The 22,961-nt window shown below is 54.4% G+C and overlaps 1 protein-coding gene and 1 long non-coding RNA gene across 15 annotated transcripts in view; one reads left to right on the top strand and one right to left on the bottom strand.

Annotated features, from left to right (window-relative positions):
* LOC309650010 overlaps window positions 1–7,659 on the bottom strand; it is a 13,235-nt gene extending 5,576 nt beyond the window's left edge. The window contains exon 1 of the long non-coding RNA XR_014257376.1: window positions 5,867–7,659. This is a non-coding gene — a long non-coding RNA (uncharacterized lncRNA). The remainder of the gene's footprint in view (window positions 1–5,866) is intronic.
* Window positions 1–22,961, top strand: part of JUP (junction plakoglobin) — a 26,532-nt gene extending 3,571 nt beyond the window's left edge. For 5 of the 14 annotated variants that reach the window (XM_082440736.1, XM_082440730.1, XM_082440739.1 and 2 more), the window contains exons 2-14: window positions 7,667–7,882; window positions 11,061–11,365; window positions 11,556–11,794; window positions 12,661–12,862; window positions 13,656–13,800; window positions 13,927–14,030; window positions 15,732–16,070; window positions 17,698–17,853; window positions 18,063–18,182; window positions 20,446–20,596; window positions 20,706–20,827; window positions 21,378–21,417; window positions 21,678–22,961. In XM_082440736.1, coding sequence (XP_082296862.1) covers window positions 7,675–7,882; window positions 11,061–11,365; window positions 11,556–11,794; window positions 12,661–12,862; window positions 13,656–13,800; window positions 13,927–14,030; window positions 15,732–16,070; window positions 17,698–17,853; window positions 18,063–18,182; window positions 20,446–20,596; window positions 20,706–20,827; window positions 21,378–21,417; window positions 21,678–21,829 — 2,283 coding nt within the window. In that variant the 5' untranslated portion in view covers window positions 7,667–7,674 and the 3' untranslated portion in view covers window positions 21,830–22,961. The remainder of the gene's footprint in view (window positions 1–7,666; window positions 7,883–11,060; window positions 11,366–11,555; window positions 11,795–12,660; window positions 12,863–13,655; window positions 13,801–13,926; window positions 14,031–15,731; window positions 16,071–17,697; window positions 17,854–18,062; window positions 18,183–20,445; window positions 20,597–20,705; window positions 20,828–21,377; window positions 21,418–21,677) is intronic. The other 9 variants (XM_082440741.1, XM_082440738.1, XM_082440742.1 and 6 more) reach the window with 6 other exon arrangements.

Here is a 22,961-nt window from a genome sequence, read left to right as displayed (position 1 = left end):
TGGCACATCTGCCAACCGGGCACCTGACACCGGAATGGGCCTGGGAAATGGGGCCTCTATCTGTGTCAGTATAGCCTGGGTACTGAGCCTATCAACATGGGGCTTCCAGATCCCTTGAGGTCAGGAGGGGACCCTAGGATTGGGGAGTTATTGATCCTGGAGAAGAGAAGGCTGAGGGGACTTGATGTGACAAAGAAAGAAAGAGAATGAACTCAGTCCCGGGTGATTGCTGTGAAGAGGGTGACAGGCTTGCAGTTTTCCAACAGCCCTGAAGACACAAGAGCGATCGGGACTCTTATGGAAGGAATGGAGGCTAGATAGGAGGAAGGACTTCCTGCCTGTTAGAGATGAGATCTTGAGTTGATGAGTAAGAGGGAGATGCTGGTGGAGGCTCAGGGTTGACTCTTCTCTGAAGAGGATGAAGCAGGGTCCCATCTGTGTGAGCTGGGGGAGAGCCAGCCTGCCCCAGGAGAGAGGGCAAGTAGGAATCACTACCCTTTGGGGCGAGTCTGAGGTCTGTTGGGGTCCCTGGGGAAACTCTTAGTCTTGTGTCTTTTGGGAGGAGAGACTTGGCCATGTGAGAGGCAGGTAACCATGAGCCGCTGGCCCAGTGACCCCTATGAAGGGAAGGAGCAGTGACTGGGGCAGGTCATCAGGGTTTGTGTCTCTGCAAGAGACACCACGAGGCCTGCCTCCTGGGACATGGTTGAATCTGGTGGAGGTCTGGGGGGCGTGGACTGTCCTGATTTCCAGCAGCTTCCTTGGCTAGGCTGAAGAGAAAACTCACTGACCACTCCCCCTTTGCTCAGCCTCCTGGCCCCTCAGGCTTTGGGGGCCCTCAGGGCAGGAAGCTCAGCTTTCTATGACCTGCAGAGTGTGGGTTAACAGGTTGACTGTCTTTCCTCACTGTGGGGACAGAGGATTCTTGTCTCTGGATTCTTGTCTCTGGTGAGTGGCAGGGACAGGGGAGAATTGGGGCGGGGCTGGGCAATCAATACACTGCTTATTTGGGGGTGAGTGGAGGTTGCACTCACTACACGACTCCCCCTCCCACTTGATTGAAAAAGTAATATCTGATCATTTTACAAAACAGTTGGAAAGTTTAGGAAAGTTTCCAAGAGAAGAAAAAAAGTCACCCGTAATCCTGTCGAGGCATCTAACCATGAACATCTCTTTCCCTTCTCTTTTCTTAGCATCCTCTTATTTCTCAGCCTCGCTCTTGGATGATCTTATGCTCTGTATACAATAACAAATTTTAACCAAATCTTTATCCAAACCCTAGTTTTCTCCAGCAAATGCTGAACAGGGAAGTAAGAGTTGGGTCTTCCCTGCTTTTCCAGGAGAGGGCCAGGCAGCGATCCTTGCAGAATGAAACCCTGGGGAATCACACCCTGAGGAGTAGACATGAGCTGGGGTCGGACTCCTCAAGCCCCCCTGGGTGGGGGTGGTCAGGTGGGGACAGCAGGCACTTGGGTATTGAGATACGTCACAGACCCAAGTGAGTCCTTAGCTGTTGTTTCCTGAGGCTGGTAAAGTGTTTTTCCATTCCCAGGAGTCCCGGTTTAGGGTCATCTGCCGGTTTGGGATTTTTGCCCACCCAGGGTCCCCAGCAGGGAATGGCGCTCCAGCTGGAGCCCTCTCCAGGGGAGCCCGGAGTTTCCCAGGGTCCAGCCACCTGGCCAGGCATTTCCCTCTCCTCCAAGTCCCCTTCATTTTCCCACCCTGGTTTGTTTGCTTTGGGCAGGAGCCCAGAAGGAAGAAAATAAACAGCAGCTGGGTCGGCCTGACCTGAACCTCTACCCACAGCCAGTCCTGGGCCACAGCTCAGTCTGTCCTCCAGACTGGAAGTGAGGGCTTTCCTCCGGAAGCTCAGGATGGGCTTCTGTATCTTCTCCCGTCCCCAGGACCCTGGCCACGCATGGTGCCCGCTTCAGTCCCTGCCCGTTTGGAATGACCAGTCTGATGGGGGAGACCACAGTCTCTGCCAAGGAACATCTAGTCTGCGGGTGGTGGACGTTTCTCCTGGAGCCACCCGTCTGAGGGGAGAGGCCTAGTTGGGAAGCCCCAGCCTGATGGGGGAGACAGGGCTGTCAAGGGATGCAGTCCTGTCTGTCTCTGTACTTTTCTAGAGTCTGTTTCCATCTGTGCTTGGGACCGCTCGCCAAATCTCTGCTGGAGCCAGAGACAGAGTGGGGAAGGCTGGTGGCTGGTGACACTGCGGAGCCCAGCCTCTCCCCTGGGGCTGCTATGTGGGGAATGTCCAGGCCTGACTGGCCTGCCGGCCCCCAGCTGCAGAAGGCAGCACGTGTGGCCGGGGAGAGGGGCAGCGCCATGTCTCCACCTGGCCTCCCCTCCCAGGACCTGGACGTAACTCGTCTTCCCCAGCCACACCTCCCCCGACCGCAGGGGCTCTGGCCTAGGGCCGGGAGGCAGCTCCCCTCCTAGCCTTCATCTGAGGGTTCAGGGAAAGGAAACCTGGGTCTTGCCCTGGGTACTGGGTCCCACAAAGCAGGCTGGCTACCGGCTACCTTGCCAGGCCCATCTCTGCTGGCTTCCTTCTCTGCCATTTCTGTGTTTCCCTAGTAGAAGGACGCTTGCCTGGGCCTTTCCCACCAACAGAGGCCTTGCACAGTCATGGTTGTGTACCATCCACACAACACACAGCCGTCTGAAGAAAGGAGTGTCTTGATTGTCTCTACTTTACAGAGGAGGAATGAGGCTTCAGGAAATTGCGTGATTTGCCCAAGGGCACACGGCCAGTGAGTGCGGGGGCAGGATGGAGCCTTCCCCTGACCCCCATGCCCTCCCGCCCTGCCCATGGCCCCCTTCGTCTGTCATTGTCTGAGCCCGTGATCCGTGTCTGCACAGGGTGCTGGCCTCTGGCCCAAGGAACTTCTGGAGGGCCCTGCCTGCTCTAATGCCATGTTTCTGAGCCGGGTCCCAGCTCACCTCTTGGGCAGCCCATTCCTGTCCTGGTTTCCCGGCGTCTTACTGACACTTGGCGTCCTGCAGCACAGCCCAGCCCAGCCCGTCACTGCGGCAGGTGCTGGCAGGGGGAAGAAGCCTGATGTAGCTCTGGTGGGAGTTCCTTTTATTTATTTTTAATTTTTTTTTGGCCATGACGCATGGCATGCAGGATCTTAGTTCCCTGACCAGGGATCGAACCCGTGCCCCCTGCAGTGGAAGCGTGGAGTCTTAACCACTGGACTGCCTGGGAATTCCTGGGAGTTCTTTTTAATGTCAGAGCTGGACCACACTCTGCCAGGACAGTCTTGGATTTAGGGTGCCCGCTGCCAGCCCCCTGGGTCGGCCACGCGGCGGAGGAAGCAGGAGCGACAGGCGGGTTAGGCCCCAAAGCATCCCCCTTGCTAGCTTGCAGATTCCTGGCCAGTGTGGACTGGTGGGGGAAGGGTCCTTCGCACACCCTCTTCAGAGCCCCTGTCTTCTCTCTTCCTGTCTCTTGTGAGGTCCCCCACCCCACCCAGTGATCTCTGAGCTGGATTCTTCCTTCTGCAATAGAGATTGCTTGCTAAACAAAGTGCCCCCATTCAACTCAGAGCCCCGCCCTGTGTCTGGCTCTGCCCGGCTTCCGCCAGGGTGCAGGGGCAGGGCCCGCGTCTGTCTCGCCTCCTTCCACCCTGGCTCTGTCCAGGGGCATTGTGGTGGGTCTCACTCCAGGTCCAGGACAGAGAGGGACAATACCAAACCAGGTGCGGCCTCCTCCACCCTGGGAACTGCAAAAACAGCATTTTTGTTTCTTGTGAAAGAATTCCCCTGGGGCTTCTCTGGTGGCGCAGTGGTTAAAAATCCGCCTGCCAGTGCAGGGGACACAGGTTCGAGCCCTGGTCCGGGAAGATCCCACATGCCGCGGAGCAACTAAGCCCGTGCGCCACAACTACTGAAGCCTGCGCCTCGCCGCAACTAGAGAAAGCCCGCGTGCGTCAACGAAGACCCAACACTGCCAAAAATAAATAAATAAATAAATTTATTTTAAAAAAAAAAGAATTCCCCTGGTTCTCCTGGGGAGTAGGTGGGGAGACAGGTGGGGCTGCTTGACAGCCCTGCCTGAGGTCTGACTTATATCTTTCCTGTGGCAGGAGTAGCTCCCCACCAGCATGCTTTCTTCAAGAAGAGTTTTGGTGCGTGTCCTCTCTGGACTGCTTTCCACCTCTGACCCTGCCCACTCTCAGCCTTTTCTTGTCTGTCATGGGAATTCTGACTCTTTATTCCTAGAATCTTAGATATCAACATTCCTCTGAGATCACCTGGGCTACCCTTTCTGAAGATGAAGCACAGAGAGGGAAAGCTGTTGCCCAAGGACACACAGCAAGTTTGCAGCAGAGGTGGGACTAGAACCTGGGACTCCTGATTGCCGAGCAGCAGGTGCTGGGCTCCACCTGTGCCCCTCCTGCCCCCTGCCCATCACTCTCTTCTGCAGCAGGGTGTCTGGCATTCTCTCCTTGGTGGGCTGGAGGCTGGTTGGCAGTGAGGCAGATCTGGATTTGAGCAGAGCACCACTGTTTTTCAGCCTGGAGCTTGTTTCCTCACCTAGAAACTGGGAATAATAAAATGCCGGCCAGGGTTGCTTCTAGGGAAGCATGAGATTCATTTGCTAGTTAAGGCTCTCCCCCCGCCCTCCGTCCCCCGCCTCCCCTCCGCCATGGATCCTTTGACCTCTGAGGGCTCTGTCTCGCCCTGGGCAGCTGTCCAGCCCTCAACTTCTCTTGGCTCCAGGCCTGGGCTGGCGGGGGTGGTGAGGGGCCTGCTGAGGAAACGCCCCTCCCATGGCCAGCCTTGACCTCGGTGGTCCCTTTGGATATGGGGCTGGTGAGGGGATTGTCCCTGAGGTTCCGACCAAGGCCCATATCCCTCTCACTTGGCTCAGAAGCACCAGGGTAGGCGGTGGGTCTCTACTGGTCTCTTCTGGCTCGGGTGGGGTGTTTTTACTGATAGGGCTGGAGATGTCCAGTTTGTCCTAAGCGAATCTGACTGAGGCTCGGCATCCACATGTTGGCTCAGCCCTCTGCCCGGCAAAGTGGCCTTTACAGGGTTAATGCAACTGTATTTACTGACAGTTTCATCTTCCTTCTCCAGTGCTTGGACGTCCAAGGCCTCCTGCCTGAATTTTCTCCCCGGGGGCTTCTGCGACAGGCTTTCTCCTCCCAAACTCTCCTGTATTCTCTGTGTCTGTCTGTCCAGGGAAGACAGGAGTGCCGGGCAGTGTGTGGTTAGGGCGGGGGCGGGGGGAAGGGCTCTCCCTGAAATAGCCACACTTGGCCGGTGCCTGGCAAGCAGCTGGGCACATCTGGAGGCACCGAGCCTGCTTCTGTTTATCAGCCGGAAACTCTGAGTCACTCGGGGTGATGGGAGGAGAGGAAGGAGTCTGCGGGGAGCTGGTCTGGCTCCTGCCTCTGCCGGTTCCAGGTGTGATCACAGGCAGGGGAGGAGCTGGGGTCGCCATAAAAGGCGGGGAGACATGAAGGATCTTTGTCATCCTCCCGGAGGGTGGCACTGGGGCCGTCCCAGAAGACATATCCTTGGTGATCTTTGTCCCTGGGTTGGGACCAGGCTCACCAGCCACTCCAGCCTCGTCCTTAACTGGTCTCCCAACACAATGGGACAGTGGGTTTGAGGTGCTGGGTGCTGCTGCCCAGCCTCACGGGTGGACCAGCCTGGGGTCTGCTTGCCATCTGAGGCCACACTGGGTGTGCACAGGCCACAGACTCGGGTGTCACTCACACCTGGGCCTGGGCCTGGCTCTGTCATTTCTCTGCTATGCCTCCTTACTGGGTGGAGCCTCAGTTTCCCCATCTGTAAATGCGGGAGCAGAGCATGTGCTTCGAAACCCACTTGTGAGGATGATGACCTTTTTTTTTTTTTTTAAATTTATTTATTGTATTTATTTTTTAAATTTTTGGCTGTGTTGGGTCTTCGTTGCTGCGCACAGGCTTTCTCTAGTTGCGATGAGCGGGGGCTACTCTTTGTTGCAGTGAGCGGGCTTCTCATTGCGGTGGCTTCTCTTGTTGCAGAGCACCGGCTCTAGGCCCGCGGGCTTCAGTAGTTGCGGCATGCGGGCTCAGTAGCTGTGGCTCGCGGACTCTAGAGCGCAGGCTCAGTAGTTGTGGCGCACGGCCTTAGTGGCTCCGCGGCATGTGGGATCTTCCCGGACCAGGGCTCGAACCCGTGGCCCCTGCATTGGCAGGCGGATTCTTAACCACTGCGCCACCAGGGAAGCCTTCTTGAAGGACACCAGGAAGGCCCTCACTGGGGCACAGCTTCCCTTGCCCGTCCTCCCAGCTGCTGGACTCTGGAGGTCAGCACCGAGACGGGAGCTGGACAGACCAAGTGGGAGTCACCACCTCCGTGGTACAGAGGCAGGCCCAGCTATTCATGAGCCTCAAGTGGCCCCAAGTCTCTGAATAGCAGTGACCACCCCAAGGTCTGCCCCACCCCGAGGGAGAAGCAGTACTGATATCTGGCCAAGGTCACCAACACTGAGCACCTACTGTGTGCCAGGCACCAGGCTGGGTCCTTTACGAATCTGGTCCTCACAACAGCCTACGAGGGAGGTGGTGCTACCCCATTTTACAGATGAGGACTGAGGTTCAGCGGAGCGGTGAGTTGCCCCAGTAGTATGTGGCTGAGATTTGAACTGGTTGGTAGGATTCAGAATTCTGGGAAAGGCTTCTAGAAGCTGGAGTGCTGGAGAGATGGGGTTCTTTTTTTTTTTTTTAAATGAAATGAGGTTAAGGATTTTTTTTTTTTTTAAGGCAATCAGATGTTTTAATTAATTTATTTATTTATGGCTGTGTTGAGTCTTCGTTTCCGTGCGAGGGCTTTCTCTAGCTGCGGCAAGTGGGGGCCACTCTTCATCGCGGTGCGCGGGCCTCTCACCATCGCAGCCTCTCCTGCCGCGGAGCACAGGCTCCAGACGCGCAGGCTCAGTAATTGTGGCTCACGGGCCCAGTTGCTCCGCGGCATGTGGGATCCTCCCAGACCAGGGCTCGAACCTGTGCCCTCTGTGTTGGCAGGCAGATTCTCAACCACTGCGCCACCAGGAAAGCCCAAGATGGGGTTCTTAGGGCCTGAGTCTCTGGGGTCACTCGTGATCCTGCCCCATCTGCAGGAAAGTGAGATCTTGGAGTCTCTGAGGCTTCCAGAGAAACCTGTCTGGCTGCTTCCCTGCCCCACCCGGTTTCCTGCCCAGTGCCTGGGGTGTAGCTGCCTCACCTCTACAGTTCTTCCCAGGGGGCCCCAGTGGATGGGGGTGGGTCTGCGGGACCCCAGAAGCTGTTGGAGGTCCTGAATGCCTTCTCCTGCTCTGGGGGTTTTGGTCTGGGACAGCAAGGTGAGTGAGCTGAGAGCTGGGTTGGGGCATCTGGCCCTTTATGCCCCTCCTGCCATTGGGTTCACCCCACCCTGGACTGGAGGTCAGAGATGCAAGCCCAGGGCTCACAGACAGGTGTCCCATCCTGGCGGTCCCTCCCTGGGCTTGGTCCCTCCTGTCTCCCACCCTGCTCCACAGCCTGCTGACGGCCTTGCAGCTGTGGTGCGGGTTAGGGGTGATGGGCAGGGCCTGGGGAGAGGCTGAAGGTGGGGACTGGGCCCGGTGATGGGATGCCCCACTGCGGCCAGCTAATTTCCTGCCCCTCCTTTGTGTCCCCAGCAGCCACCATGGACGTGATGAACCTCATCGAACAACCCATCAAGGTGACCGAGTGGCAACAGACGTACACCTACGACTCGGGCATCCACTCGGGGGTCAATACCTGCGTGCCCTCGGTCAGCAGCAAATGCATCACGGAGGAGGACGAGGCCTGTGGGCGCCAGTACATGCTCAAGAAGACCACCACCTACACCCAGGCGGTGCCCCAGAGCCAAGGTCGGGATCCCTGGGGACTCTTCCATGGGAATATTCCAGCCGAAAACCAGGCTGGGCCCTGGAGGGAGGTCAGGGTCAGAGGAGGCAGACTTTATGGGGCTCCCAGTCTGAGGAGGGAGGCACAGCTACTGTTTTTTTTTTTTTAATATATAAATATATTTATTTATCTATTTATTTTTGGCTGCATTGGGTCTTCGTTGCTGTGTGCAGGCTTTCTCTAGTTGCGGTGAGTGGGGTCTACTCTTCATTGCGGTTTGCGGGCTTCTCACTGCGGTGGCTTCTCTTGTTGCGGAGCATGGGCTCTAGGCATGCAGGCTTCAGTAGTTGTGGCATGTGGGCTCAGTAGCTGTGGCTCGCGGGCTCTAGAGCGCGGGCTCAGTAGTTGTGGCGCACGGGCTTAGTTGCTCCGCGGCATGTGGGATCTTCCCAGACCAAGGCTCGAACCCGTGTCCCCTGCACTGGCAGGCGGATTCTCAACCACTGCGCCACCAGGGAAGCCCCACAGCTCCTGTTCTTAGACTCACCAGTCTGAGGGAGGAGGCACAGCAACTTCAGAGCGCCCCCATCTGGGAGGGAGGCAGATTCCTCTTCTGTGAACCTCTAGGACGGAGCGGAAGCATAGACCCTGCCCACCAGTCTGAAGGAAGAGGCACAGTCTTTGCCTTCCATGAACTTACAGTGTGATGAGGAGGCATCACTGCTGCCCTCGGGGAACTCAGGGACTGTGGCGAAGACACAGTCCTCTTGCTCCAGGAGCCTCAGATATTCCGGGGAGGTAGAGCCTGGTTCTGGGGCTTAGTCAGGGGTGGGGATCCCCGTCAGCCCAGGGTGCCCTGCCTCTCTGGGGGAGAGAAGTATCCAGTCCTGTCTGTAGTCCACAGATGCCTGCAGGGCCCTGAATGTTGCAGCCCAGAGAGCTGTGGGAGCTGGGGAGGGTGCAGGGTAGGCTGTGGCAGCCTGGGCCACGGCAGAGCTCAGCCTCTGCACCCCGGGGAGCTCCTCCCACACAGCAGGCAGAGGCCTCTCAGCTTGGCAGGGCCAGGCATTGTGTTGGTAGCTCAAGTACAGCATCCGGGTGGGAAAGTCATGTGGATGGTCCCTCCTTCCTGACTGATTGGAGGGTGGAACCTCTGCCTCCCTCTCTTCGGGGCTTTGGGACACTCGCCAGGGCAGGGCTGCCTGGGAAGCCGGGGCACCTGTCTGTGGGACTCCCAGACCCACCAGGGGGTGGAGCCTGGACTCTTAGCTGAGAGCCCACCTCTTGCTTGCTGAAACCCACAGTCTGGACTTTCCCTCTCATCTGCTCTATTTTACTGGGTGGCTGTCTGGGCCTCTATTTGCCTGCCCATATAATGGGAGAGTTGTCTCCTTTGGGGAGGATGAGGGTATAATTAGAATCGTGAGATTTCAGGGTTGAAAAGAGACCGAGGTTGTCTCATCCTACCCCTACCTGGTGGTTAAGGGAGGGGCATAGAGTCGGAGTTGGATTCTGGAGTCAGGCTCTCTGAGTTCAGATCCCAGCTTGGGTTCTTATAACCTCTCTGTGACTCAGTTTTCCCATCTATAAAGTGGAGATAATAATAGTCTTTACGTTCTAGGATTGTTGTAAGATTAAATGAGAAAAGTATAAGGAAAGCACTTAATTCACTGCTAAGCACATAATAAGTACAGGCACACCTCGTTTTATTGCACTTCACTTTATTACACTTCGCAGATACTGCGTTTTTTACAAATTGGAGGTTTGTGGTAACCTTGCATGGAGCAAGTCTATCGGTGCCATTTCTCCAAAACATTTGCTCACTTCATGTCTCTGTGTCACATTTTAGTAATTCTTGCAATATTTCAAACGTTTTCATGATTATTCTATTTGTCATAGTGATCTATGATCAGTGATCTTTGATATTACTACTGTGACTTGCTGAAGACTCAGATGGCGGTTAGCATTTTTTGGCAGCATTTTAAAATTGAGATATGTACATTTTTTAGACATAATGCTATGGCACACTTAATATACTACATACAGTGTAAACATAACTTTTATATGCACTGGGAAACCAAAAAATTCATGACTCACTTTATTGCAATATTCACTTCATTACAGTGGTCTGGAAATGAAACCTCAATATCTCCAAGGTGTGCCTGTACTCAAAAAATGTTAGCTATTCCTTTTAATAATAATAATCTCTGAACGTTTTTTTAGCAATATGTGCCAGGCACATGCATCCTTTCTTTTTCTTTTAATAAATTTATTTATTTATTTATTTATTTATTTATTTATTTATGGCTGTGTTGGGTCTTCGTTTCTGTGCGAGGGCTTTCTCTAGTTGCGGCGAGCGGGGGCCACTCTTAATCGCGGTGCGCGGGCCTCTCACTGTTGCTGCCTCTCTTGTTGCGGAGCGCAGGCTCAGTAGTTGTGGCTCGCGGGCCCAGTTGCTCCGCGGCATGTGGGATCCTCCCAGACCAGGGCTCGAACCCGTGTCCCCTGCATTGGCAGGCAGATTCTCAACCACTGTGCCACCAGGGAAGCCCCATCCTTTCTTTTAAGAGCAATTCACAACTTTTTTTTTTAAGATTTATTTATTATTTATTTATTTAATTTATTTTTAGCTGCGTCAGGTCTTAGTTGCGGCACGTGGGCTCTCCATTTTGGTGCGCGGGCTTCTCTCTAGTTGTGGCCTGTGGATTTTCTGTTTTCTAGTTATGGTGCGCAGGCTCCAGGACGTGTGGACTCTGTAGTGGCGTGTGGGTTCCAGAGCGCGAGGGCTCTGTGGTTTGTGGCACGTGGGCTGTAGTTGAGGTGCGTGAGCTCAGTAGTTGTGGCACGTGGGCTTCGTTGCCCCGCGACATGTGAGATCTTAGTTCCCTGACCAGGGATCAAACCCGCGTCCCCTGCATTGTAAGGCGGATTCTTTACCACTGGACCACCAGGGAAGTCCCAATTCACAACTATTATCTCATTTAATTCTCGTAAGAATTCCCTGCGACGGACAGAACAGGTGGTGCCCCATTTTACAGATGATGTAACTGAGGTGATGATGCCCTCCTCAAGGTCACTGGTTAAAGGTAGAACTATGAGTGGTGGTCTGGGAGGCAGTCCAGAGGACCCAGATGGGATGCCTGCTCCCCAGTGTCCCCCTGCCCGCATCCTGCAACTCAGTCCCTGCCTGTTGGCCCCCAGGTGACCTGGATTACCAGATGTCCACAACAGCCAGAGCCAAGCGGGTGCGGGAGGCCATGTGTCCTGGTGTGACAGGAGAGGACAGCTCCCTGCTGGTCACCCAGGTGGAGGGACAGACCACCAACCTGCAGCGGCTGGCTGAGCCATCCCAGCTCCTGAAGTCGGCCATCGTGCATCTCATCAACTACCAGGACGATGCCGAGCTGGCCACCCGGGCCCTTCCTGAGCTCACCAAACTGCTCAACGATGAGGACCCGGTCTGTGAGGGGCCTGGCCGGGCTGGAGGCAGGACAGGGAGGGGAGAGGTCAGGTGTCTGCAGGAGAGGGCCCTACCTGGGGTGGAGGGAGGTCATTGACCCAAAGCCCCATCAGTGGGAAGAGTCTGACCCGGGTCTGTCTGAGCTTTGTGGAGGGGTCTCCTGGCCCTTCCTTCTCACAGCGGCAACCAACCTGGGCCATCTGCTCAGATCCTCCCGTCCTCCCCCCTCCCCCCAGGTGGTGGTGACCAAGGCGGCCATGATCGTGAACCAGCTGTCGAAGAAGGAGGCGTCTCGGCGGGCGCTGATGGGCTCGCCCCAGCTGGTAGCAGCCGTCGTGCGCACCATGCAGAACACCAGCGACCTGGACACAGCCCGCTGTACCACCAGCATCCTTCACAACCTCTCCCACCACCGCGAGGGGCTGCTTGCCATCTTCAAGTCGGGCGGCATCCCTGCCCTGGTCCGCATGCTCAGGTACCGACCCCTACTCACTGCGGGAGCCTGGGGCTTCCCCTCCCTTGGACTCCCCACCCTGCCCACGTCCCTGGGCTTCCATACATTTATTGAGCACCTACTATGTGCCAGGTGCAGAACCACACCCAGTCTTGGTGCTCAGCTGCTCACAGCCTAGCAGGGGAGACAGGCATGTAACTCACAGGTTAGTTATCAGGATACAGTATAGATGAGGGCAAAGGTGTGTCCAAGATTGGTCAGCGGATCTCCAAGAAGCTGTTCACTCTAATGGCAGGGGGTTGACGGATGAGTGGAGTTTGGCTGGTGTAGATGAAGGGAAGAGTATTACAGGCAGAGGGAACAGCATGTGCAAAGTCCCTTGCCACCTTTATCTTTCCCAGCCTTGCAGTGTTGATTGGCCTTTTTCCTTACATCATATTAGGCTGCGAGTTACCTAAGGGTGGAGATACTGATCTTATTCGCCTCTGAGTCCCTTGCAGGGCTTCTCTAGTATGAGGCCTTCCACATGGCAGTTACTCAGTAGGGACAGGTGTCGAGGGGACCAACCGTGCGTTTAGCACCCAGCCGGGAGCCCAGAGCAGGAGGAGTCATGGTCCCAGTGGAGAGAGGAGAGGTGCTGTGTGCTTTGTGCATAAAAAGGGCCGGGGGACTCCCCTGGCGGTCCAGTGGTTAAGACTCCACGCTTCCACTGCAGGGGGCGCGGGTTTGATCCCTGGTCAGGGAACTAAGATCCCGCATGCCACACGGTGTGGCCAAAAAAAAAAAGTGGGGCTGGACTCAAGGGACACCATTGGGGTATTAGTACTGGGAGGTGGGCCACGTTTACCTGGTACCTGGCTCACGCAAACCCCCTGCCCCTATCCCAGCTCCCCGGTGGAGTCGGTCCTTTTCTACGCCATCACCACGCTGCACAACCTGCTGCTCTACCAGGAGGGCGCCAAGATGGCGGTGCGCCTGGCAGACGGGCTGCAGAAGATGGTGCCCCTGCTCAACAAGAACAACCCCAAGTTCCTGGCCATCACCACCGACTGCCTGCAGCTCCTGGCCTACGGCAACCAGGAGAGCAAGGTGGGCCACACCCCGCCCCCAACCAAGACCTGCAGCTCCCATGGCATCACCCTCCGTCCAGCGGCAGCTTCAGGCCACTGCCTTCTTACCCTTTTTAGGTTAAATATATATGTATATACAGATGTACATGTTTCACCATATTACTGGATATTTTGAGGATAAGGGAAAGAAAAAATTCATTATCCTCATACAACCGTGTGCTTCTCCAGTGCTTTCCTGTGGGCATATTTGTACACAGTGGTAGTTACAGCAATTTACATCTTTGCCTCTGTTTTCTGCATGATATTAAAATTTTTTTTTTTTTTTGCTAGACTGTCCTCAAAACCACCCTCTGTAACAGCAAATAGCATTTCATATAAGTGGAGGCCCCAGACTTTATTCTGTGGGAGGGCATCTAGGTTGCTCCCGGTTTTCCACCTTTATGAACGAACGATGCTGTAATGAACATATTCAGGTACACAGCCTTTCCCAGAGAGTAGGAAAAGTGTTTCATCAGTGGGGCTGAGGATTTTTAATATCTCTAAGCTTTTACTCAGAGTTCCAGGTACTTTCCAAAAGGACTGCATTATTTGCAATGCCATCAGTGACAGTGTATGTTAGTAGTTTCACCTCATCCTTGCCAGCATTGTGTATTACCTTTTTTTTCCCAACATTTTGGCTTATTTAATAGTCACAGAAGCTCTTCAGGTTTTAGATGAAGCACAGTAATAACGTCTCTGTCACCCCCCCTTCCTTCTCTGTTCCCTGTCATGGTCCCATCTGTCTCACACTCGTTGCCCGCCTCCCTCCACAGCTCATCATCCTGGCCAACGGAGGACCCCAGGCTCTCGTGCACATCATGCGCAACTACAGTTACGAGAAGCTGCTCTGGACCACCAGCCGTGTGCTCAAGGTGCTGTCCGTGTGTCCCAGCAATAAGCCCGCTATTGTGGAGGCTGGTGAGTACCGTGGCCGGTGAGGGTGGCCCATGTGGCCGGGCAGGCGGGGGCGGGGGCCTTGACTGGTGACCGGACTTGGTCAGCGGTGCTCCCCTGTGGCTGACGTGCCCCCATCTCCCATCCCAGGTGGGATGCAGGCCCTGGGCAAACACCTGACGAGCAACAGCCCCCGCCTCGTGCAGAACTGCCTCTGGACCCTGCGCAACCTCTCGGACGTGGCCACCAAGCAGGTGAGGGAGGTCATCGAGCCTGGGTCCGCCTCTTCAGCCACCTCGTCCTTCCATCTTACCGTGTCCAACCTCCTGTCTGGGAGTCTGACCTTAGGAGCTGGGGGGGAGGCCGGAGGCCTCTATATCTTGCTCCACTGTGGCTGGGGATGGAAGTGCCCTGTAGCCCCTCATCCCTTTAGACTCAAGGCTCTAATCCCTGTTAGGGATTCAGAAAGGGGACTAGATGGAGGAGGCTGATGTTTCTTGGCTGGGGTTCAGGTGGTGTCAGAGGAACAGTTCTGACCTAGACCCTGGGCGGGGAGCAGTAGTGTGCAGGAGACGGCTTGGGGGCCCCCGGTGCCTAAAAACAGCTTAAGGAAAAATGCAGTTTCAGGACAAGTCTTCTGGTCCCTCCTTCCAACCTGACTGTCATTGCTAAGAATTGCATCAATCGGCTGCTTGTTGAGCACCTGCCATGTACTGGGCTCCACTAGGCACTGGGGACATTGGCTCCTTTACCCCTTTCAGTACTTGGAGGTAGAGTGCGGGGCCCATCATTAGATGAAGAAACAGAGGCTCAGGTGGTACAGATACACAGTGGAATGTTACTCAGCCATTAAAAAGAATGAAATAATGCCATTGGCAGCAACACAAATGGACCTGGAGATTATCATACTGAGTGAAGTAAGTCATTCAGAGAAAGACAAATATCATACGATGTCGCTTATATGCGGAATCTAAAAAAAACAGACTCACAGACTTAAAGAACAAACTTATGGTTACCGGGGGGAAGGGTGGGGGGAAGGGACAAACTGGGAGTTTGGTATTAACATGTACACACTGCTATATTTAAAATAGATAATCAACAGGATCTACTGTATAGCACAGGGAACTCTACTCAGTACTCTGTAATAACCTAAATGGGAAAAGAATCTGAAAAAGAATAGATACATGTATATGTATAACTGACTTTGCTGTACACCTGAAACTAACACAACATTGTTAATCAACTATACTCCAATATAAAATAAAAAATTTAAAGAAAAAAAGTTTTCACAGAAAAATAGAAAAAAAAAAAAAAGAAACAGAGGCTCAGGGAGTTAAGGAATGGCCCTTGGTCACAGCTAGCAGACAGCAGAGCTGGGATTTGAACTCAGGACTGTCTGTCCCCAGATCCTGGGGTCTTCCTGTTCCATCACAGGGCCCATATGGCTCCCCTTGGGAGAATGAGGCTCCTGGGTTAAGGATGTTTCCTGAAAGCAGATTTGGCCTGGGGACCACTGAATGGGCAGCAGCTAAGGCCCAGAGAGGGGAGAAGCGTGTAAAAGTGGGTCAGCTGGGCCATGGAAGCGTGGACCTCCTCAACAATTTCCTTCTGGCCTAGGGGCCTCCCTCGGCCTGAGTAGAGCTCTGTTGGGTCTGAGGACAGGAGTGGGTGGAGGAAAGAGCGTGGAGCTTAGAGACAGGCTTGAGTTCAGATCCGGCTCACTAGCTGTGGGTCTGTGGGCAAGGCCCTCAACCTCTCTGGGCCTCAGCTGCCCCACGACTACCTTCTCACGGGTGTTGGCAGGATCACGGGGATGAACACACACAGGCAGGGCCCATCGAGTATGAGCTGAGAGGGCTGGAGACCTCCTTAGGCCATCCGTTCTCCCGGATACACTTGGGAAGACCCTGCGTTTGGGAATCTCCCTCACTCTGCACTGCCTCCCCCGACCCCAGGAGGGCCTGGAGAGTGTGCTGAAGATTCTGGTGAACCAGCTGAGCGTGGACGACGTCAATGTCCTCACCTGTGCCACGGGCACTCTGTCCAACCTGACCTGCAACAACAGCAAGAACAAGACGCTGGTGACGCAGAACAGCGGCGTGGAGGCGCTCATCCATGCCATCCTGTGCGCGGGTGACAAGGATGACATCACAGAGCCCGCCATCTGTGCCCTGCGCCACCTCACCAGCCGCCACCCCGAGGCCGAGATGGCTCAGAACTCCGTGCGCCTCAACTACGGCATCCCGGCCATCGTCAAGCTGCTCAACCAGCCCAACCAGTGGCCACTGGTCAAGGTACCGCCCACTGCACGGTGGGGTCAGGCGAGGGGAGGAGCTCTGAAGACAGGATTAGGCGCTGTATGGGTTCAGGCAAAGCTGCGGTAACAAAGAGGCCTAAAATACAGTGGCTCCGATAAGACAAAAGTTTACTCCTCTCTCATGTTCCGGTTTAGACCTCCACAGCGGCTCTGCTCCTGAGACCCAGAATCCTTCTATCTTGTAGCTCAGCCATCTCCTAGAATAGAGCTTCAAAGTTTAACATGCACAGGACCACCCTGGGCGGTCTCATTCAACTGCAGGCTCTGATTCGGTGGGCCTGGGGTGGGCCTGAGAGTCTGCATTTCTAACAAGCCCCCAGGTGCTATTGGTGGTCCATGGAGCACATTCCTTATGCCAGAGGGTCTGGGCATGAGGACTATCCTCACACGAACAGTTGGACTACATCATCCCTGTAGGTGCCTTTTAGCCCTGGAGAAGTAGGGAGGGCTAGCAGCGACCAGAAAGTGGGACACATCACTTCAGCCCATACTCTGGAACTTGGTCATTTGGCCACATCTGGATGCAAGGATGTTAGCACCGTGTTATGTGTCCTGCTCAAACTCAGGAGGGTTACGAAAAAGACAAAGGGTAGAGAGGATTCTGGGGACACTTGGTGTCTGCTACTGGGAGCCAGGGTGGAGCTTTCTTGTCAGGAGGCTGCCTGGGTAGAGGAGAGGTGTGTATCAGTTCCCTGTCACAGGCAGGGGAGGTGAGGGGGAGCCAGGGCAGGGCTACCGGTGTGTGTGACACCTGGCGCCAGAGAGTGAGGAAGCTGCCATAGACCGGGGTCTTGTCAAAGGGCCCAGGAGCCAGCTGGCAGGGGCTCCTATTGCCTAAATTTTCAACAATATAACAGTCCAGAGAAGAATGACTCTAAGTGATTATATATATTGTATTTTAAAGAAAGGGCAGCACGCGGTCCCTCCCCTCCTTGGTCTTGGTCTGCAGCACAAGCTCGAGGTGGGCGGAGGGTTTGCACCCTGACCCAGCAGCTAAGTTGACAAGTGACCTTGGCAGGTCATCCACTCTGTCCTCATCTCCCCCATGATTTTCATCCCTGCCCTCCTGGTTTCTTGTTTTGAGGATCAAATAAGATGATAAATTGCTCCCCAAGGAGCCCTGGGAGGCCAGAATGGCTCCTGGGAGTTGGAGGACCCTGGAGCAGAGACCTCTTCCCAGAGCCGCCTGCTGGGGACTGATTACAGTGTGAGCGTCACCAAAGCAGGAGGCTTCGGGGTCAACCCTATTGAGGGCTCCCTCTCCCTGATAATCAGGGTTTGGGAACTATCAGAAAAGCAAGACTGTGTTGTCTGTGAGTGGGAGGTAAGAGAGAGGGGACAGGGGGCAGTGTCAGGGCCTGGGGGCTGATGGAATATTCTGGAATGGGGTATCATTTTAGCAGGACCTCTAAGAGTTAGACATGAGGACCCACAGGTCGTATGGAATAAGGGGCATGGGCTGGGGGTGATCTCATTCTCTGGAGATCTTCCAGCATGTCTGTGGCTGGCCTGGGGGACAGAAGAGATGAGAGGGGAAGGAGGAGATGATGCTGGAGAAGCGATGCCCAGGAAATGCCCTTGATGAGTGTACCTTTTCTTGCCAGGCAACCATCGGCCTGATCAGGAATCTGGCCCTGTGCCCAGCCAACCATGCCCCACTGCAGGAGGCAGCGGTCATTCCCCGCCTCGTCCAGCTGCTGGTCAAGGCCCACCAGGATGCCCAGCGCCACATGGCTGCAGGCACACAGCAGCCCTACACGGTAAGTGAACTGCAGGGGCCTGTGACCCTCTACCCTGGGAGTCAGGGTGTCCTCTGTGTGAACGTGTGCGCATGCGAGTGTGTAAATAAGGAGGTGAGTTGCAATTGATGCCAACTCCAAGGTCCAGTGAGGTTTGCCAGGGTCGTGGGGGGGTGTGACCACTCCCAAGGGCTACCTGTTGCTATGCCCCAATGGCTCCTCTTGTACAGGATGGCGTGAGGATGGAGGAGATCGTGGAAGGCTGCACCGGGGCCCTGCACATCCTCGCCCGGGATCCCATGAACCGCATGGAGATCTTCCGACTCAACACCATCCCCCTGTTTGTGCAGGTGAGTCTAGGGCAGGTGGGCAGGAGAGGTTCCCCCAACCCCTGCTTCTCCCCACTGCTGAAAGGGGAAGGTTGACAGCCATGGGTTTGAGGGGGTCTGGGCCAGGCATCAAGAGGTCTTTGGAGGAGTTTGGAGAAAAGTGGCCGCACCAGGAGTGACCACTTAGCAAACGCCAGCAAATGAAAACAAAAACTATGTTTTAATGTCCGAAAAAACCTAAAAGCATTGAAAAGTAAACAGCAAACTGGGAAAATATTTGCAAGCATCACAACAGACAAGAGTTTAATATCTTTCATATAAAAAGAGCTCGTTAATACTAGACCCCAGTGCTAGACCCCAGCAGTTATATAAGAAGAGGCACATGCAATTCCCAGGTGGCTCATAAACAAACAATGCTCAGGACTTCCCTGGTGGTCCAATGGCTAAGACTCCGCACTCCAAATGCAGGGGGCCCGGGTTCAATCCCACATGCCGCAACTAAGAGTTCACATACCACAACTAAAGACCCCGCATACCGCAACTAAGACCCGGCGCAGCCAAGTAAATAAATAAATATTTTAAAAACCCGAAAAACAAAAAACAATGCTCAGCCCCAGGAGTTTAAAGAAATGAAGCTTACCCTGCAGCGAGAGCCCATTTTCCACTATCAAATTGGCAAAGAAAAGAATGGGAGTGCTTTGTGCTGATGAAGATGTGATAAAATGGGCAGTCTTATACCCTGCTGGTGGGAAGATAAGGTGGTAAAACCTTTCCAGAAAGCAGTCTTGAAATATATATAGACAGCCAAGTAGTACAGGTCTGGGACTCTATCTTTATGCAATAACGTAATGTAATTGAAAACATGGCATAGATGTATGCACAGAGCTGACAATTGCAATGTTACTACTAATAATTGAAAATTAACCGGCTGTCCAATGATAAGAGAATGGTTAAAAAAGGAATGGTCCATTATATCATGTGGTCATAGACAATGGTGTTGAAGAAGAACTTTTAGTTTTTGAAATGTTTTTCCTTTAATTATTAATGTTCAGAGTAAGGAGTTGGTGCGGGTAGCTACCTCCACTTGCGATTGATGAGGCTTTTTGCTTTTTGTTGTTGTTTTGCTTTGTAGCATTCTCTTTCTCTCTTTTTTTTCTTTAATTTAGTTTAATGTTTTATACAGCAGGTTCTTTTTTTAAAAAATTAATTTATGTATAATTTTTGGCTGAGTTGGGTCTTTGTTGCCGCACGCAGGCTTTCTCTAGTTGCGGCGAGCGGGGGCTTGCTCTTCGTTGCGGTGCGCCGGCTTCTCATTGTGGTGGCTTCTCTTGTTGCGGAGCACGGGCTCTAGGCGCGCGGGCTTCAGTAGGTGTGGCTCGCAGACTCTAGAGCGCAGGCTCAGTAGTTTTGGCGCACGGGCTTAGTTGCTCCCCGGCATGTGGGATCTTCCCGGCCCAGGGCTCGAACCCGTGTCCCTTGCATTGGCAGGTGGATTCTTAACTACTGGCACCGCCAGGGAAACCCCTATATAGCAGGTTCTTATTAGTTATCTACTTTATACACATCAGTGTATACATGTCAATCCCAATCTCCCAGTTCATCCCACCACCCCCCCCCCACTCCCTCTGCTTTCCCCCCTTGGTATCCTTACTTTTGTTCTCTACATCTGTGTCTCTATTTCTGCCTTGCAAACTGATTCATCTGTACCATTTTTCTAGATTCCACAAATATTAATAGTTAATATACGATATTTGTTTTTCTCTTTCTGACTTACTTCACTCCGTATGACAGTCTCTAGGTCCAGCCAAGTCTCTGTCTCTTTCTCTCTTGAGTATCAATATGAACGCATAGATTTTTTTTTTTTTTTTGGCTGCTCTGTGCTGCTTGTGATTTGTTCTCTGACCAGGGATTGAACTCACGCCCTCGGCAGTGAAAGTGCGGAGTCCTAACCACTGGACCGCCAGGGAATTCCCATGAACTCATAGATTTTTAAGGAAAAGTTATTGAATAATATGGGAAAATGCTTTATGCTACAATGTTTGATAAAAAAACAGGAATCAAATATATGTATATGACTATGATAAAAATCCAATGGAAAGAAGCTGTGTCTGGGTGGGGGATTGTGTCCAGTGTGCTTTTCCATTTCTTTATACTTTTCTTAGACTTTTCACGCTTTCTACTACGGGCTTGGGTTAAATCCAAAAAAGAGAGGCAGAGATGGGCAGGGCGGTGAGGTGCCTCACGCCCGCCTGCCTCACGCCCGCCCCATGCCCCCTCTCCCCAGCTCCTGTACTCCTCAGTGGAGAACATCCAGCGTGTGGCCGCTGGGGTGCTGTGCGAGCTGGCCCAGGACAAGGAGGCGGCCGACACCATTGATGCTGAGGGGGCCTCAGCCCCACTCATGGAGCTACTGCACTCCCACAATGAGGGCACCGGTGAGGGGCTGGGCTGGAGGCGAGGGGGGCGAGGAGGGAAGCTGGGCCTTATTCCCCCGGCCTGGGTGGAGGCAGGCACCTGACTTGGCCTGTCCTTTTCTCTGCTCAGCCACCTACGCTGCTGCCGTCTTGTTCCGCATCTCCGAGGACAAGAACCCAGATTACCGTAAACGTGTGTCTGTGGAGCTCACCAACTCCCTCTTCAAGCACGACCCTGCAGCCTGGGAGGCTGTGAGTATCGTGGGTTGGGCTGCAGTGTCTGGTTGTGCAAGTTGCGCACTGCACAAGGATTGTACTTTTAGGGAGGCCTCTACCATCCTGTCAACTTCATAGATTTTTATTTTATAATTGGATCATTTATGACAATTCCCAGCAGATGGAAGTAGTAGGTTGAACCATCTACTGTTTTTGACCTACGAAATGGCAATTTTATTTTGTCCAAACTAATATGAAGTGTTGGGGCAGGGGTGCCTTTCTCTAACTTGCACAAAGGTGCTGTATAGGCTGGAGGCTGCCCTGATCCTGGGTGGGGCAGCTCCTGGCACCCATTCTCTAGTCCTCTCCCCTCCACTCCCCTCCCCGCTCTAGTTCTGCGGGTGCCTCCAAGCGTGAATGGTGGGACCCTCCACCCTGGGGAGGTGCCTGAGGAGAGGAGTTCATCAGGGCACTGTGTAACCCTATCTCATCCTCTGTTCCTTCAAGGGGTCTTTGCCCCCCAGCCTGGAGCCTGCGTTTTCCACCCTTCCCCTCCCTCAATGTTTCTCTTTGTCTCCATCCTCAGGCCCAGAGCATGATCCCCATTAATGAACCCTACGCAGATGGTAAGTGTGTGCAGAGCCCAGGGCAGAGGGGGTGCTGTGTGGGTGTGAGCAAGGGGGCAATTTTGTGACCCCAGGGCCAAAGGACCAGTGACGGCCACTGTCGTGTCCACATGCACTCCTGTCCGGGTCCCTGATGTGAGAGTCTGGGGAAGGGGGCGGACCCACGGGGGGCGGGCAGAGGTAGAAGGTGTGGCTGAGGGCTATCCAGACCCCCGCGGGGTAGCCTGAGACCCTGGACGGAGCTCCCTTCTCCTCCCCAGACATGGATGCCACCTACCGCCCCATGTACTCGAGTGACATGCCCCTGGACCCCCTGGAGATGCACATGGACATGGACGGGGACTACCCCATTGACACCTACAGCGACGGCCTCAGGCCCCCCTACCCCACTGCGGACCACATGCTGGCCTAGCTGCCTGGACCCTAGTATGGCGACCCCTCCCCGCCCTGCTTTGCAGCTCTCCCTTCTCCCTGTGGGCTGCTGAGACTCGGGCTTTCCCTTCCCTTCAGAACCTCCTTCTCATGGAGGCCCTCTCACGTTTCCCCTGAAACCTTGGCTCCTTTTTGGGGGGAACAAGTGTGGGGCCTCTTGGTGCTGAGCTCCCCCAGGGAAGGTGTGCCTCGCCTGCCTCATTCTGTTATCTTCGCTCGAGGCGAGGAGCCCTGCCCCTTCTACCATGGTGCCCGGGTTATGCACGAGCTCCTGCGGGCCATGGGGCTGGCCTGACCCCTCTATGTCTGCCCCTCCCTCCAGGTGCGGTTCCCCATCTGAGAGGCTCTCCTCGCAGGCGTTGGGGCGAGATAGCCAAGTGCCTGAGCCTGGGCAGGAGGGCTGCAACTTCCTGCTGAACCCCGCGCCTTCAGAGGTCCTCTGTAGGGTCTTTCTTGGGATGGCGATCTGCTCTTGCTTTTCTGTTCTGGGCTGTGGGTCCAGGGCCCGACACCCCCTCCCACCCCCGAGGCCCTGGCACTAAAGCTTTAGACTCGAGGCCCCCACTCTGTCCCCCCTCCTCCTGGGCTGCCTGTCTCCCTAGGGCTGTGGTTCCTTCTCTGGCTGGCTCCGATTTGGTCACTGAACTCCACCAACTGTACTGAGCCCTGGGGGTCTCCAGGCCCCAGGTTCAAGGCCCAAAGGCCCAGAATCCAAAGCTTATCTTGAAAAGTTCAGGGATCGTCTGACCAGGGGGATGGGGCGGAGATGTGGAGAGTGCCTCCCCTGCTCCAGGACTCGGCCTGCTCCCTCCCCAGGATGCGCAGTTGGCTTTGGCCCCTCCCGGGGTTAGCAGCTCCCTTGCACCCTGTCCCGCCCACGCAACTGCCCTAGCTGACCCCCTGAGAAGTGCTCTTGGCTGACCCCTCTGGTGTGCGGTGAGGGGCTTTCTCTTCCCCTTCCTGTTTCAGACTCCCCCCACCACCTCCTGCACACGGGTGTGGGGGGCTGGGGAAGGTCCCAGTAGAAAATTTTATTATTACCGCTTTATGTTTTTGGTTATTGGTTTTTTTTTGTATAGACCAAAGCAAAGAAAATAAAACTAAGACACAGA

Source organism: Balaenoptera physalus (assembly GCF_965194825.1).
Source record: "Balaenoptera physalus genome assembly, chromosome: 20".
Taxonomy (NCBI): domain Eukaryota; kingdom Metazoa; phylum Chordata; class Mammalia; order Artiodactyla; family Balaenopteridae; genus Balaenoptera; species Balaenoptera physalus.
Note: the sequence above shows the minus strand (reverse complement) of the source record. Positions and strands in the feature narration are given on the sequence as shown.